At 59.7% G+C, this 16,042-nt stretch overlaps 1 protein-coding gene across 1 annotated transcript; it reads left to right on the top strand.

Annotated features, from left to right (window-relative positions):
• The first annotated feature begins 4,703 nt into the window (after positions 1 to 4,703).
• On the top strand, positions 4,704 to 11,486 carry Comp (cartilage oligomeric matrix protein). The gene is made up of 19 exons (XM_046437071.2): positions 4,704 to 4,802; positions 5,004 to 5,089; positions 5,437 to 5,488; positions 5,865 to 6,034; positions 6,683 to 6,820; positions 7,071 to 7,145; positions 7,238 to 7,396; positions 7,477 to 7,581; positions 7,677 to 7,784; positions 7,938 to 8,097; positions 8,505 to 8,623; positions 8,861 to 8,913; positions 8,998 to 9,179; positions 9,315 to 9,493; positions 9,615 to 9,663; positions 9,933 to 10,129; positions 10,711 to 10,883; positions 11,193 to 11,332; positions 11,416 to 11,486. The coding sequence occupies exons 1-19, from the start codon at positions 4,724 to 4,726 to the stop codon at positions 11,460 to 11,462; spliced, it is 2,271 nt and encodes a 756-aa protein (XP_046293027.1). The 5' UTR covers positions 4,704 to 4,723; the 3' UTR covers positions 11,463 to 11,486.
• Positions 11,487 to 16,042: the final 4,556 nt, after the last annotated feature.

Genomic DNA, 16,042 nt, shown 5'->3' on the forward strand with positions numbered 1-16,042 from the left:
AGTTCCTGTCGTGCATTGTTTAGGGAACAACAAGAAGAAAAGCTTCCGTCTGTGTTGGGATGCACGGCTTTTCTGCATATTTTCTACCAGTGGTTGTGGATTTTCACCTTGTCTGTACAAAACGCTCATGCAACATGGGAGGGAAGGAGAGGAGGGCGGGTTGCTCGTTTATCCTACCACAGTTATCCCTGGAAAACAAAGAAGGGAACCGGGCACGGTGACGCTGCCTGTCATCCCAGAGATCCGGGAGGCTGAGGCAGGAGGATTGCAGGTTTGAGGCCAGCCTCAGCAACAGTAAGATTCTGTCTCAAAATAAAAATTAAAAAAGGGCTGGGGATATGGCTCAGTGGTTAAGTGAATCTGGATTCAATTCCTGGTACCAAAAACAAAACAAAAAGAACTCAGCACCTCGCAAAAGCCACCTCCTGGAATTCCAGTCCATTCCTAGGGAAGCTCCTCCTTCCTCCAGTCAGAAGGCTGACCTTAGCAAGTCAAGTATGGGGCTGGGGTTGGGGCTCAGTGGTAGAGAGATCGTCTGGCATGCGTGAGGCCCTGGGTTCGAGCCTTAGCACCACATAAAAATAAATAAGATAAAGGCATTGTATCTGCCTACAACTAAAAAGTATATTTAAAAAAAGAAGTCATGTAAGTAATGAGGAGAAAAATCTTTGGAAGATGGCAGACAGGGAGAGAGAAAAGAAGAAAATGAAGAATCTGAGCACAGACTGGTTAAGCAGCTTTCCTCAGGTCACACAGCAGAACCAGGCTGTGAAGCTCAAGCCCTGAATGTCCAGACGTCATTGCTGTGCCCTGATTGCCCCCCTGTGTCCTGTGGCCTCCCATGATGATGAATTCTTGACTTCTAGGGCTTTGATGAGGACAGAAAAGAAAAACCCACAAGAGCCTCATGACAAGGTTGCAGGCACTTGGCACTTGCTCAATAAAATTGTAGCCACTATGTTTATTGTTATCCTCTTCCTTTATCATCACCCAGCGGGGAGCCTCAGCTGGACTGGCCTCAAGGCCAAAGCAGAAGGAGGGCAGGAGGCTGCGGAGCCTGCTTCCTCAGGAAGCGGGCGTGGGTTTGCTCTGGTTCTAGACCCTCACCCTGCCCCTGGCAGGCGGTCCTTCCTGAGAACTAACTTGAGTGTGGCCATCCGAGGCGGGACGAGTCTGGTTCGTGGGCTTGGAGGCAGAGGTGGCCAAGTGGCCCTTCCGTGCTGCCTTGATGAATTCCCCAGACCTGGGCTGTGGCCGGCCCGCCCGGCGCAGCTGCCTCCCCACATACTTTCCCTCTGGATTCACCAGGCGCAGTGCTGGGCAGGAGAGCCAGCCGGGCGCCCGCGTGTCTCCTGGCCCAGCAGGCGTCGGCCAGGAGGGGCCCAGGGGCTCCATCAAACAGGCACCAGCCCTCGGCCCAGCCTGGCCCGGCTCCCAGAACTACTGGGCCTGGCCTGGTGGGAAGGGGACTGGCTTGGGCCAGCAGAGGCCCAGTCGGGAGGCGCTGCCAGGGCCACAGAACCTCCCAGCTCCTGAGGGGGTCGGGCCAGCGTTTTTAGTCTGGATTCTGTGACTGCCGCAGGGACTGGGTGTGTGAAGGGCTTGGGGTTCTTGTCTTCTCCTGTTTGAATTCTGGCTGTGTGACCTCAGGCCATGGCCTCTCCTCTCTGAGAGGTGCCACAATGTCCAAGTTCCATATCATGTAATCCTGGAGCTGGGCACGGGCTTAAGGACTCCCATGAGGCAGTTCATTCCATCCCCTCAACATCACTACACCCATTTTACAGGTGAGGAAACTGAGGCACAGAAAGGGTAAGCGACTTGATCTTAGTCACACAGCAAGGCCATTCGGACAACACTTGGAACCAGGCTGTGAGCCTCCAAGTCCATCTTCACTACCGTATCAAGTACCGTGACGTCAGGGGTCCCTATTTTTTTCAAAATTTTAAATTACTGCATTGCAAGTGTATCTAAGAATGGGATTTGTTGTTACATATCCGTGCTTATAGTCGTTACTGTTTTTAATAGTAAAAATGTGACATTATTTTAAGGAATAATAACTACTTATAGGGCTGCTCTCCTGGTTACCCAACCTTTTGGCCTCTCTGCACCCTCCCAGCCCCCCGGGAGCCCCAGGTGAGAGGGACGAAGCAAACCACAGACATTCCCAGTTGGGTCAGGGCTGGGATAGGGGTCACCCACCCCAATGTTTTCAGCTGGGATGATCTGCCTGGGGTCTGAGGTGCTGCCAGGAGTGAGGGTCCCCGGGGAAGGGGCGGCAGAAACAGCAGGTCCAAGGTCATAAAGATGCCTGCAGTGGGCTTCTCTGTAGCGTGGGCTGGTGCCACGTGTGCCAAGGAGGGGCAGCTGCCTAGAAGGGGACTGTGGGCTGGTGGGGTCCAGGGGCGAGCCACTGGCCTGTCCTCCAGGACTCTGCTGTCTGCCTGGGTACCGGCTCATCCTCGAGACTCTGTTCCTGCGGTTCCCTCTTGTAACGCCCTTCCCTGCACCTTCGCATGGCCTGGTCATGGCCCAGGCCACGTGTGTCCAAGCCCCAGCCCCGTGCCTGGCTTGTGGCAGGGACCTGGCTTCCATGTGCGCTCGTCCCAGCCGCACGAGGCACACACAAGCCCACAGGTCCTGCTGGAGTCGTGGTTTTCCTGAGAATTCCAGTGCTGCCTGGGAGTGGCCCCCAGGTGTCTGGATGCCAAGGAAAACAGGAGGTGAGCTCATGGCCCCGGGCAGGAGCAGTCAGGCTGGGGGCCGGGTGCGGGCATGGGCTTCACTGGAGATGCCTGGGCTCGGCGGGCGGCTCCCAGCCAGCTCCCCCCTCCAGACAAGCCTTTCCTCTTTCACCCTCTGTGGCTCCCTATTGCCCCCGGAAGAAAAATGCCACTGGCACTGACCTCCTGGAGTCTCATCTGCTGCTTCTGCCTGAGCCCCGAGATCCCAGTACCCTGAGATCAGTATGTCCCGTAGCCAAGGCTCATGCCTGTCTCAGGAATAGCCTCTGCTGTTCCCTCTTCCTGGAACACCTTTCCACCCTCTCTTTATCTGGTACTGTCCTCTTCATCTATGTCCCAGCCTGGGTGTCTCATGAAGCCCCTCCCCATCCCCCTCCCTTCTCCCACTGGGTCACCTCACCTCCCGGGGTGCTTCCCATCATAGCCCGGCCCCTCTGGGTGATGGTGTAGTTATCTCCCCACTAACCTGGGCTCCCTAAAAGGGACAAGGCTGCATCTCCTCCTGTGTCCCCTAGCACAGGATGTGACCCACAATGACTGCTCCCTGCACATTAGTGGAATGAATGAATGTGCCTAGAAATGTCCCCACCCTCAAGCCCCCCAAGCTTCTCCCCACTAGAGCTGCCCTCTCGTCTCCCCTCTGCTGATCGGAGTCCTTTTCCTTTTTGAGACAGGGTCTTGCTAAGTTGCAGAGGCTGGCCTTGAACTTGTGATCTTCCTGCCTCAGCCTCCTGAGTAGCAGGGATTACTGAAGAGCGCCACAGCACCCAACCTCACTTTCCTTTTTGTCCCCTTGCCTCCACCTCGAGGAAGCCCTCGGTGACTCTCTGTAACCTCCCTTGTGAACAGATCTGGCTAAGACCCACTTCACCTCCTCCCTCTTCCCCTTCCTGGACCTCAGTTTCCCTGTCTGTAGACTACAGGCTGTGAGTCCTGGAAGGCTGGGGTGGATAGGGTTAACGGACTCCAGGAAGTCAAGGTGTTTTATAGCTCAAGAGTGTAGCTAGACACCGAGGAGAGATTTTCCCCATGAGCCGTCATTTTTATTTTTATTATGGACGGTTCCCACAGCGACTAGGAGAAACTTGGAAGGTATGGCGCAGCCTCCACAAACAGAAGCCCCAGACTCCCCCTCGGATCTCCTCCAACAGGAGCTCTTGAGGGGTAGTTCACACCCTGGCTGGGGACTGACGCACACACACCCCCACCCACGGTACAGACTGAGAAACTGAACACTGTCCTGGGCAGTCAGGCGTCCAGCACCAGCAGCCAAGAACCACAGGGAGAGCGAACACCTTGCAACCCTCCAGGGTGGGAGGCCAGGAGCTGCCCAGATGGCATCTCCCCTGCTCCTGCCCCGTTTTCCAGTACTGATGATAACAGTTCAGGATGGCACACATCACCTCCCTTGTACCAGGAAAGAAGCGCACAGAGAGACCTTATTTATTGTCTGTGTTTTCTTTCTTCTTCTTCTTTTCTTTCTGTGCTGAGCATGGTCCCCAGGGCCTCACTGAGCTGAGCTCTACCCTGGCCCCATTTGCGGGATTTTGAAGCAAGTGAGGAGGGAGCAGGGGACCAGCCCGTCTCATCCAAAGTGGGTGTGTCCTCACCTTCTCAAACCCTCAGGGCAGCGGTGGAGACTTGTTCCCAGCTCTACCCCAGGCTTGTATGCAGCAGGCACTCAATAAATAGAGGGAATGCAGGGCTGGGGGAGGGGGGTTGGTTTCACTGATTCCCCCCAAGTCATCCCTCTCCACAGACCTCCAATTGCCCCACTGTGTCCTGATTCAGCCGCCGGCAGCTCTGCTGGGCAAATCGGGTGAACGCAAAGCCCAGCGCCATCTGTTTACCTTGCGGCTGGAGCTGGGCAGGGCCGCGGTGGGCCGTCCCCGGGGCCGGCCACTCCGCTGGGATAAAAAGGCCCCGCGGGCCTCGTGGGCGGCAGAGAGTGAACAGCCGCCCAGCATCCCGCCGCAGCCATGGCCCCTGGCACCGCCTGTGTTCTCCTACTCACCCTGTGGGCCCTCCGCGTGTCCGGCCAGGGCCAGATTCCTCTAGGTAAGACACGCTGGCCTCAAGTGCCATGTCCCCCCATCGGCAGGAGGACCTTTGAAAGGCTTGCAGTTCCAGCTTCTTGAGGCTCGGGACTGTTCGCTGGGGCGCGCAGGGCTGAGAAAGCAGGCTGTGGATCCCGAAGGAAGGGATGGGATTGTGGGATCCCCAGATCCCGAAGCCCACCAGCACCCCCTGAAAACACAGGCGGAGACCTTGCCCCGCAGATGCTGCGCGAGCTGCAGGAGACCAACGCGGCGCTGCAGGACGTGCGGGAGCTGTTGCGGCAGCAGGTGAGGCGCGCGAGGAGACGGCAATGGGGAAGGAGGTGGGAGGGGGTCTCGAGGGTAGGAGAGCAGGGGGGAGGGGAGACAGGAGGAGGGAGTCCTGGGCGAGGAAGTGTGTGGAAAGGAAGAGGGAAAGAGGGGTCACGGAGGTAGGGGCTCCAAGGAAGGAGGAGGCAGTCTAGGGGAGGGACAGGGAAACCGGGAGGGTAGGGAGTCTAGGGGTCGGGAGCCCTAGAAGAGAGCGTCTAGGGGAGTGGGACGGTCTGTGGACAGGGAGTCCGGGGGATGGCAAGGGGAGGCCAAGGGAGGAGAGGGAGGGGGCTCCACTGATCTTCCCACCCCACGTCCTGCAGGTCAAGGAGATCACATTCCTGAAAAACACCGTGATGGAGTGTGACGCGTGCGGTGAGCGCGGCTGGGGCGGCAGAGACGCGGGCGGGCGGGAGAGAGAGGAGAGATGGGGAGACAGAGAACGAGAGAAAGTCAGAGAAAGAAAGATACAGGAAGATGGGTGCTGGCAGAAATAGGGAGATCGGATGAGAGACGAAGAGAGACCAAGAGGGAGGGGGGACAGGGAGACCGAGCGTGCTGCGAGAGATGCAGGGAGATGGAGGAGCGGAGAGGAGAGGCAGAAAAGGGCACAGCGCAGAGTCCACGAAAGGAAAGACACCGCGCGCAGCCCAAGGCGGGATCCGGAGCGTGCGGGACCTCGCCCCGCCTCCAGGGGCCTGCGTTCAGCCCCAGGGCGTGACCCTGACCAGCCCCGCCCCCTCCCCCGCAGGGATGCAGCCTGCGCGCACGCCGGGCCTGAGCGTGCGGCCGCTGTCCTACTGCGCGGCTGGCTCCTGCTTCCCTGGCGTGGCCTGCACTGAGACCGCGAGTGGCGCGCGCTGTGGCCCCTGCCCCGCGGGCTTCACCGGCAACGGTTCGCACTGCACCGACGTTAATGAGGTGCGCGGGCTCCCGAACCCCGCCGCCCTGACGATCCCTCCACCACCCACCCAACAATCTCCCACCACCCCAACGACCCCCTCCTCCACTGGAGGTGCTCTCCCAGACGAGCCTCTCACAGTTGAGGACGCAAGCCAAAACGACCTCCTCACTGTCCGGGGACCTCCACCCAGATCACGCTCGTTATCACGGGAGACGCCCGCCCTGATCACCCCCTCCACCGCTAGTGACACTGACCTCGACGACTCTCTCACCGCCGGGCGAGGTCCTCCCCAACAACCCTCCTCACCACCTGGGGTCGACCGCCCCAGCCACTTTTCTATGACAGAGGAGCGCCATTTTCAACGACCCCACCGTCGTCGGGCACGCAGGCCCCGGCGACCACTCCCTCCCTCCGCTGGGGATGCCCGTCCCCAAAACTCCTCTCCTCGGCCATGAGGGAGCAGCCCCCTTCTTTCGTGGTCGCGTTTTCCCATCAGGGCAAAGTCGTGTGTGACTCCTGGAATGGTTGCCTTCGTCCCACGTGGCACCCTGCTCCCAGGGCTGGCTGACGGTTCTTAAATTTTCCAAATCCCGGAAACCCGGAGGTGTGGCTCTCAGGGTCCAGCTCCACATTTTCTGACCCCGCTGTGGCTCCTTCTCCCTCAGTGCAACGCCCACCCCTGCTTTCCCCGCGTCCGCTGCATCAACACCAGCCCGGGGTTCCGCTGCGAGGCTTGTCCCCCGGGGTACAGCGGCCCCACCCACGAAGGCGTGGGACTGGCCTTCGCCAAGGCCAACAAGCAGGTGAGGGGCGTAGGGGCTCGGCTTTGGCAGCAGAAGGGAAGTGGGGAAGCATTTTGTGCAGTCAACTCGTCCTCCAGCCTCGCTCTAGCGGGAGGATGAAGGGGCTTCCGCGGTAGATCCGATTCCGATTGCTCTGCCGGGTAGGATGGGAGGAACGGCAAGGCCAGGTGTGGAAGCGGCGAGGACCGGGTGAGAATGGCGGGATGGGTATGCGAGTGGGACGGTGACCTCTGCGTCCGCCCTCCCCTAGGTTTGCACGGATATTAATGAGTGTGAGACCGGGCAGCATAACTGCGTTCCCAACTCGGTGTGCATCAACACCCGGGTAAGGCCGGCGCGGGGAGGGCGGAAGGATTGCGCCCAGGGGAGCAGGGCAGGGGTCAGGGCCCGCGCTGACTGTCCCGGGCATGGGCGCAGGGCTCCTTCCAGTGTGGCCCGTGCCAGCCCGGCTTCGTAGGCGATCAGGCATCTGGCTGCCGGCGGCGCGCGCAACGTTTCTGCCCTGACGGATCGCCCAGCCCTTGCCACGAAAAGGCTGATTGTGTCCTGGAGCGCGACGGCTCCCGGTCCTGCGTGGTGAGTTGCAGGAACTCAGGGGGCGGCAGAGGGGTCGAGGGTACGGTTACATCAGGTCACCCACCGACTCCCCTCTACAGTGTGCAGTCGGCTGGGCTGGCAACGGACTCCTCTGTGGCCGGGACACTGACCTGGACGGCTTCCCGGACGAAAAACTGCGCTGCTCCGAGCGCCAATGCCGCAAGGTGGGCGGGGTCGTGAAGGGGCGTGACCGAGCGGGAGTGGGGTCTGGACAGGGCTACATGGTCAAGCCACTCATGCCTGCCGTGACCACCCTCAGGACAACTGCGTGACGGTGCCCAACTCAGGGCAGGAGGACGTGGATCGCGATGGCATAGGAGACGCCTGCGACCCTGATGCCGATGGTGACGGGGTCCGCAACGAAGAGGTGAGGCCATGAGGGGACCAAGGTTGGACTGGGCTTTCGGTCTGGGGTGAAAAGGGTTCCCTGAAGAGGAGGCAGGACCTCAGAGATGAGCAAGAATGGGAAATGATTTTACCTTTCCCAGCCTGACTCTCCTTAACTGGCCCTTTCCCCCAGGACAACTGCCCCCTGGTGCGGAACGCAGACCAACGCAACTCGGACAACGATAAGTGGGGTGATGCGTGCGACAACTGCAGGTCCCAGAAGAATGACGACCAGAAGGACACAGACCAGGATGGTCGGGGCGACGCCTGCGACGACGACATCGATGGAGACCGTGAGCAAGCAGGCTGGGGAGATGAGCGGCCAGCTCCGGGGCGGGGCTTGATGGATCTTGGAAACTGGATGGTGTGAACTCGCCTAGGTCGCCCTAGACCAAGGCTCGTGCTCCCGCGGGCAGAAAAATGCAAGCCGGGCCTTGAGGCAGGAGGCAGGACTGGGGCAACGTTCCTAGGAGTGGGTGGTGGACTTTGTGTTAGATGCTGCAGACGCCAAAAATGACATTTTTACAGACAGGGACATAGAGGTTTGGGGTGGCATTCACAAGGTACCCAGTTTAGCTGGGAGGGAGAACCATCCACGGAGCTGGGGCTGTGTTCCAGGCTAGCATCAGCCTTGGTCTTTGTCCTAATGAAGTCATCTGACCCCGCCCCAATCTTGGGACTTGTGCCTGGATTCCTGCAGGGATCCGAAACTCAGCAGATAACTGTCCCAGGGTGCCCAACTCAGACCAGAAGGACAGTGACGGTGATGGTGTAGGGGATGCCTGTGATAACTGCCCTCAGAAGGACAACCCAGACCAGGTGAGAGCAGGCCAGATCCCAGCTGGGTCAGTGCCCTGGGGTGAGCCCCAGGCTGGGTTACCAAGACCACAGCTTAGAGGATCCCGCCTGCCAGACAAGGGCCTCCCACGGTCCAAGTGGCCTGGCCTTGGGGGTTTCCTTGGCGTCAGGAGGAGCTTGGCTGCAGAGGGAGTGCAGAGGGAGGCTTCTGAGATCCTCTCTTCTGATTGTGAACCCTGATCCTTACCTCCTCCCCAGAGGGATGTGGACCATGATTTTGTAGGTGATGCTTGTGACAGCGACCAAGACCAGTAAGGAGGCCACCTAGGGTGGGTGTGTGGGACACCCGGCCAATCCTCTGAGCTTCCCACCTTTATTGAACTTACCCTCTTTAGGGATGGGGATGGACACCAAGACTCCCGGGACAACTGCCCCACAGTGCCCAACAGTGCCCAGCAAGATTCAGACCACGATGGTCAGGGTGACGCCTGTGATGACGATGATGACAATGATGGAGTCCCTGATAGTAGGGACAACTGTCGCCTGGTACCCAACCCACGCCAGGAGGATGCAGACAGTATGACAGGGGTGACAGGGGCGGGCCGGTATTGGTGGGGGTGAGGTGGCCTGGAATGGGTGTGGCCCCCACCTGTGGCAGAGCCTGAAGCTGAACCCACGTGGAGGGGTTGTCTCAGTTCCTATCTCCTCTCAGGGGACGGCGTGGGTGACGCGTGCCAGGGTGATTTCGACGCGGACAAGGTGGTAGACAAGATTGATGTGTGTCCGGAGAACGCCGAGGTCACCCTCACGGACTTCCGGGCCTTCCAGACTGTTGTGCTGGACCCCGAGGGCGACGCTCAAATTGACCCCAACTGGGTGGTGCTCAACCAGGTGAGGGCAAGGCCAGATAATGGTGGTTTTGGGAGAGCAGGACCCCCTCAGCAGGGCCTAAGCGGGGGACGGGAAGCCTAGAGGCCCTGGTGGCCGACCTGAGGCCCTTCTTCCTAATCAGGGGATGGAAATCGTGCAGACGATGAACAGCGACCCAGGCCTGGCTGTGGGTAAGAGGCCGGGGAGCTGGGCGGAGCCGGCTCGGAGGCGGGGCCGCAGGGGGCGGGGCCGTGGCCAAGTCAGGCCTGAAGCCGGGAAGGGCGGGGCCGTGAGCGTTCTGGGCTCCGGAGGGGCGTGGTCAGTGGTAGTTTAGGGCGTGGTCTGGGCTCCGGGGCTAGGTCTGGACTCCTGAAGGGGCAGATTCCAGGGGGCGGGCTGGGCTCTGGTGAGCACCCAAGACTGGGGCTATGAAAGCCCGAAACCCCCTTCCCTTTGTCAGGATACACGGCCTTCAATGGCGTGGACTTCGAGGGCACCTTCCACGTGAACACAGCCACGGATGACGACTACGCGGGTTTCATCTTCGGTTACCAGGACAGCTCGAGTTTCTACGTGGTCATGTGGAAACAGATGGAACAAACGTACTGGCAGGCGAACCCCTTCCGTGCTGTGGCCGAGCCTGGCATCCAGCTCAAGGTCCTGCACACTCCCGCAGACGCCCCGCAAAAGCCTTTACACACCCACAGCCCCCCCCCCCCAGCATCACTCTGCAGAATTCCAAGCTCTCACTCCACCTAGGTAGCCAAAGGCCCCAATCTTGCTTCCTCCCACAAGCCCTCAAACACTGCCCCAGGGTCCCCCCAACCTGCCTTTGCCCCCTAAAGCCTATCACAGGGCCCTGTTTTTCTGAGTCCCCCAAATTTTCTGCAGACTCCCTTAGACCCAAATATATTGCTGAAACCTTCTAGCAAATCCCCCCAATTCTGTAGATTTCGGTTTATCCTACAGGCACCCAAGTCCTGCAGGTCATCTATCCTCCCCAAATCCTCCCAGACCTCCAATCTGTTCAAGACTCCCAGATCCTCTCAGGAGACCCCATGACTGCCCCTCATGATCCACCTCTGAGCCCCCATTTGGCCCCCAAGAAAGCTTCCTTGTGGGTCTGTCATCCCAACAAGGGCCTCCTACCATGACCCACAGCTCTGTCCTTCCAGGCTAGGATCCAGGTTTCCCCAAACCCCTGAAGTCTCTGAACCCCTTTCTCTGGACAATGGCAGGCTGTGAAGTCCTCCACAGGCCCCGGGGAGCAGTTACGGAACGCGTTGTGGCACACAGGGGACACAGAGTCCCAGGTGCGGCTGCTGTGGAAGGACCCCCGCAACGTGGGCTGGAAGGACAAGACGTCCTACCGCTGGTTCCTGCAGCACCGGCCTCAAGTGGGCTACATCAGGTGGGGCCCCCACCTCCACCAGTGATTGGGGCCAGGCAGGGACACTCAGGCCCAGCTGGGAGTCCCTCAGCTGCAGGGGGAAAGGGGCTCCTGGGGCCTTGTCCCCTTGTCTGTAAAATGGGAATATGAGGCAGGCAGAAGCAGCGCGCAGTGGGTCTCCAGTTAGAAGAACCCTTTGACCCTCATTCCACGATGCTAGGATGCCCGGGTGCGTCACTCAGCCCTGGCTGTGGGCAGGGCCCCTTCGTGTCCATTCCAACACAGGCAAAATGGTGCTGGCTGTGGCCTGACTCACTCTCCCACCTGCAGGGTGAGGTTCTACGAGGGGCCCGAGCTGGTGGCTGACAGCAACGTGGTCTTGGATACAACCATGAGGGGCGGCCGCCTGGGGGTCTTCTGCTTCTCCCAGGAGAACATCATCTGGGCCAACCTGCGCTACCGCTGCAACGGTGAGCTGGGGACCCGGGAGGGAGGGCAGGGAATCTGCCCAAAGGCCTTGCAAGGCCTCTCACCCGCTGGCCCTCTCTTGCAGACACCATCCCTGAAGACTATGAGACCCAGCGGCTGCAGCGGGCCTAGGGAACCCGGAACCTACTGTTGGACAGGGAACCCGGAACCTACTGTTGGACGTTGGCTGCCCTTATCATGGGGGGATGGGGGCCGAGGGAGGCCCCAGCCCAGAGGGGAAGGGAGAGGGTCAGAGAGGCGAATAAAGCTCGTGTGCGGGGGGAGTGCCAAGTGTGGTCTTTGCTGCAAGGGGACAGTGTAACTGGGCCTCTGAGGGGCCCACCTATCTGCTGGGGACTATCCAGTCCTGGTTTGGGGAGGTTCCTAGGTCTGCCATGTGTCCCAGTCACTCAGCCATGATGAAGCTGGGACCCCTCCACTGGAGTGTCTGCTGGAGGATTCTAGGGGGCTGGTCTGTCCCCTGAAAGTTTGAGGATCCCTCCTCAGGTGCCGACAGGGGTGTGTGGGGCACTCATGCCTGTGTGTCTGTCTGTGTGCCTGTGGCCATTCATGGAGAGAGAGGGTCAGGGGCCTTTGCCATCCCCGAGGGAGGGAGACAGGGTAGGAAAACACGGGAAGAGACAGAGACGAAAACATTGGATTTTTATTCCATTTCATTACAAAGGATGCAAAGGTACAAAGACAAAAGCGTCCGCGCCAGAGGGCGGGCAGGGGCAGCTGAGTGTGTCCTGAGCGCCCACCCCACCTGCCTGCCACAGCGCCCGCGCAGGCCCACAGGACATCCGCAGTGGAGTGTACATGCTGGGGGACAGAGCCAGCCTGGGCACAGAGGGGCACGGGCGGGGCGGGGCTTGGACCAGCAGGTTTGCATATATCAATGGGGCTGCCCAGCCCCTGGGGGGCAGTTCCTAGTGGGGGCAAGGCAGGGCCTGTGGACCTGGGCTGCCAAAGCCCAGTCTCCGGGGTGTGGTGTGAGGCCATGGCTATGTCCCCATGTTCCCAGTGGGCAGGAGGTCAGGAGTGCTTGACCAGCTGGGCTAGGCAAGGCCGAACATGGATTGATCCCAAATCCAGAACCCTGTGAGACAACCCCCACCCCTGACACGGGCCACGCGGAGAAAGGTGGATGGAGCCATCTGGAACCAGCACCATCCCAAGGCCAGCCTCTGCTCCCGACCCTGGTCAGGGAGCCGGGGGCCCTGAGACCTTCGGGTTTGGAAAGTGACAGGAGGGAAACTGAGGCTCAGGCCCCATGGGGCTCACTCCTGACCCCGTGCCCTTGGGAGTAGCCTCGCACCCAGGCCTGGGATGCAGGTCACCCACCTCCTGTCCCTGGGTGACAAAGGTAGAAGGGACACTCATACCACAGGGAGGGCTCTGAGTGGTACCTGAGCCCTGGCTGGCCAGAACTCCTTGGAAAGAACCCAAGGACATGGTTGGCTCAGGCCAAACTGACTGGGCACGACCTGAGGGGGGGATGTCCCAGGGACACCAAGTCAAATGCCAGAAGACCCCTGTAGGAATGGGGACTCAGGGGCCAAGGAGAATGCGGCTTAAAGGGACCCTGCTGCCTCCGCACCCCAAGCATCCTCAGTGGTTTGTAAAGGACTGAGTCTTCCCCAAGCTCTCCAGGCCATGTGGGGAGGGCTCCAGGAGCCATGGTCCCCTCACCTGGAGTGTCACCTAGCAGGGTGACAATGCACCAGGCTCAAGGGTACCTCCTATCATTGGCGTTGGGGCCCCTGGTGCTGAGGGACCCTCATCCCACCCCCACAGTGAGGACCCTGTGACTTCTGGCCACCAGCTGCATCAGGAACCACTGGAGAGCGTGGAGGCCCAGTACCACCCGGCCTCACCACGCCCAGCTGGCCAGGCGCTCGAGGCCTTCTTTGGAAATACAGAAAACCGGGAGCCAGGTCAGGTGGGGATTTGGAAGAGTGTTTGGTTTGGACCAGCTGAGGACCCACCAAGACAGGAGGGCTGGGGGTCTCCGAGCCCCCCTAGGGACAGGCACTGACACAGGGTGGCTGCCCAGCTGTCTGGCCCTGCCTATCCCTCCCTGGGCTGTGCCCCCGAGTGGCTGTAGGCAGCTGCTGGCCACACAGCCCTGGCTGTGACGTCCCACGCCCATCTGAAGGCCACTGGCCACCATTCCATGCCCCACCATGAAACACGGGCCTCAGTACGGGACCCTGCTATGTCCTCCAGAGAGCTGGACCACCTGGAGAAATCACACCATGTCAGAATTCTCCTCCACAGCACTGAAAAGCCACAAGAAGGTGGCACCAGAGAGGAGTGTCCCAGGTGGGGCCCTGTGGAGCAAAACGCCCGGAGCACAAAGGAGCTGACCCAGGGGCTCCGGCCTCTGAGCCTTGTGAGGGAGCAAATGCACCCCCTGGGACCCAGAGGGCGGGGGTAGAAGAGGTGGTGGGGACGTGGTGTTCTCAGAAGCCCCCTATCTTGCTTCTGCCCTGGGGGAGGGTCTGCAAAGCAGAGGGACCTGGCCAAAGCCGGGAGTACATGGGTAGGGCTGGGGGAACGGCTGGCCTGGCCCTGCCTCTGACCCGGCAAGGGCCGAGTATCCAAGCCTGTCCCAAACGAGGACACGAGCAGTGGGGCTATATACATGCTGCAGGGGCCCCTGGCCTGGCCCTCCTGGTGCAGCGCGTCTGAAATCACAGTATTTTCACGTCACAGAGCACAGGGCTGGTTCCCTTAAACTGTCTTGTTTTAGAAAGTCTTGGCAATTCAGGAATATTTAGTAGAGAAGTGACATCTAAAAAAAGACCCCCACAAAATCCCGTTACAGAGCCCAGGTGGCCTGCCCAGGTGCAGAGGGGGTGAGCGTTTCCAGAACACGGGGACGCCTGGCTGCTGGCTCCCAGCTGGCCCTGAGAACGAACAAGGCCCCGCACCTTCGCAGGAAGCCCTGACCTTGATCCACCTCATTCCCACTGGAAAAAGAATTTGGCGATAAGCCAAGGCCACTGCATTAATACAATGTCACCTGTGGTCCTGGCTGTGGGACACTGGAGACGGGCCAAAAACCTGGGATGCTCAGAGGGCACTGTCCCTCCTCTCTCGCCTGTCTGCACCAAGAGCCTGAAAGAGCAGTGGCGGTGGCATTGGCCAGTGGCTCGATGGACAGTTGTGGCGGCCCATGAGGCTCCTTTGTGAGGTCCCCAACGCCTTATTTGAAAACTGTGCCCAGGCAGGTTGTGTGGGATTTTATTAAGGCCATTTTTTAAAGTTCTACATACAAGTCTAATGTAACCAAAGCCTCCCGTGTACAGTTTTTCTTAAAAAAAAAATGTCCCCACTTTTTGCTTCCGGCCTCCATCCCAGCAGCAGAATGGGCTGTGACCTGGACACCGTCTAATGCTGTGCTCCTCAAGCCCAGGGTGATGGACAGCAGCAGGTGCACAGTGACCCAGGAGGTCAGTGGCCACCTGGCTGCTTGGCCATGTGCTAACAGCGTCACTGGGAAGGAGAGGGAGGGACAGTGCTAGTATCAAATGCAGCTCCGGAGGACAGAATGAGGGCTCCTGTGACCTGGCGGAGATGGCAGCTGCGACACCACAAAGAAACGCACCCAGCAGAAGGTGCCAGCCTGGTGGGCAGAGGCGCAGGCGAGGGCGTCAAGGTGCAACCCAGAGGAAAAACCCAGAGTGTCACATCCCAGAGCGGGAGACAGAAAACAGCTGTGCCACTGCCTGTCACAGGGCCTGTGGTGGCAGTGTCTGAGGCCACTCCGGGTGCCCCACTGCAACCTTGGCCTCCAGAGGCACTTCTTAAAGCACCTGGAAACCTGCCACTAAAACACATGCTGCCCTTTGCCTCCAAGTCCCCTCGGCCCTGGCTGAGGCACCAAAAACTGGTGGCTGGGACACAAGGCCCATCAGAGGCCTGGACCGGGAGCCAGAGAGGGCAGGGTGCAGGAGACGAAAGGCCAGCTCTGCCCTGGCTCTCAGAGGTCCACTCTTTCCCACTGGTCCTGATGCCCTCAGCGCAGAGGCCCCAGTCATGGGGTCTTCAAGGTGAGGCTTGGGGACACACTGGGGAGCAGCAGGCAGAGTCAGTTCTTACAGAGACCCTCCCATAAAACGGGCTACGTCCCAAAAGTCTGCTTTATGCACCAACAGCGGCCTCTTTAGCCATCACGAGCTTCTGACAGGCGGGGCCTTAGGTGGCCTCTTGGTGGCCGCAAAACTAAGAAAGTCCGAGGTTCGGGCTTGGGCCTGCGGGCGGCCACTGCTCCTAGGTTTATCAGCCCACGTTTCCAGTTAGCTTAAAAATGGGGAACACAGGATTCTGGGATTATAAAATCATGCTCTCAGGCAAGTGTTGGCTGGAAAGATTCAGCTACTCGTCTACAACCAAATGTAAATACAAACCAAAGAAGAAAAAAAAATCACGACAGAGATTCCCTGGCCACCTACCCGCCCGACCCCCCCAGCCTTAGTAACAGTATGTACCTCTAACATGACCACAGGACAGGGCGAGGGAGATAAAGACCCCAGGTCATCCCTGCCCGGGGCAGCTGTGGTCGGCTTCAGCCTGTCGGGACATCTCGGGACAGAAGGCCCTGGCTGGGCTGAAGGGGTGGGAGGGCGAGAGGGCGTCGGCCGCTCCGCATGCTGGGTCACACCTAACGTTCGCCCGGTGCTTTTGAGTGTGCTCAGAAAATAGAA

This window comes from Marmota monax, unplaced genomic scaffold (assembly GCF_021218885.2).
Source record: "Marmota monax isolate L192 unplaced genomic scaffold, Marmota_monax_Labrador192_F-V1.1 WCK01_AAM20220418_F8-fsc00021, whole genome shotgun sequence".
Taxonomy (NCBI): domain Eukaryota; kingdom Metazoa; phylum Chordata; class Mammalia; order Rodentia; family Sciuridae; genus Marmota; species Marmota monax.

Bases quoted from the DNA above. Each gene is read 5' to 3' on its own strand.
- Comp (XM_046437071.2), top strand. From the start codon at position 4,724: ATGGCCCCTGGCACCGCCTGTGTTCTCCTACTCACCCTGTGGGCCCTC. The intron at 5,090-5,436 runs GTGAGGCGCGCG...CACGTCCTGCAG, and splicing joins GGGAGCTGTTGCGGCAGCAG to GTCAAGGAGATCACATTCCT. The intron at 7,785-7,937 runs GTGAGGCCATGA...CCTTTCCCCCAG, and splicing joins ACGGGGTCCGCAACGAAGAG to GACAACTGCCCCCTGGTGCG.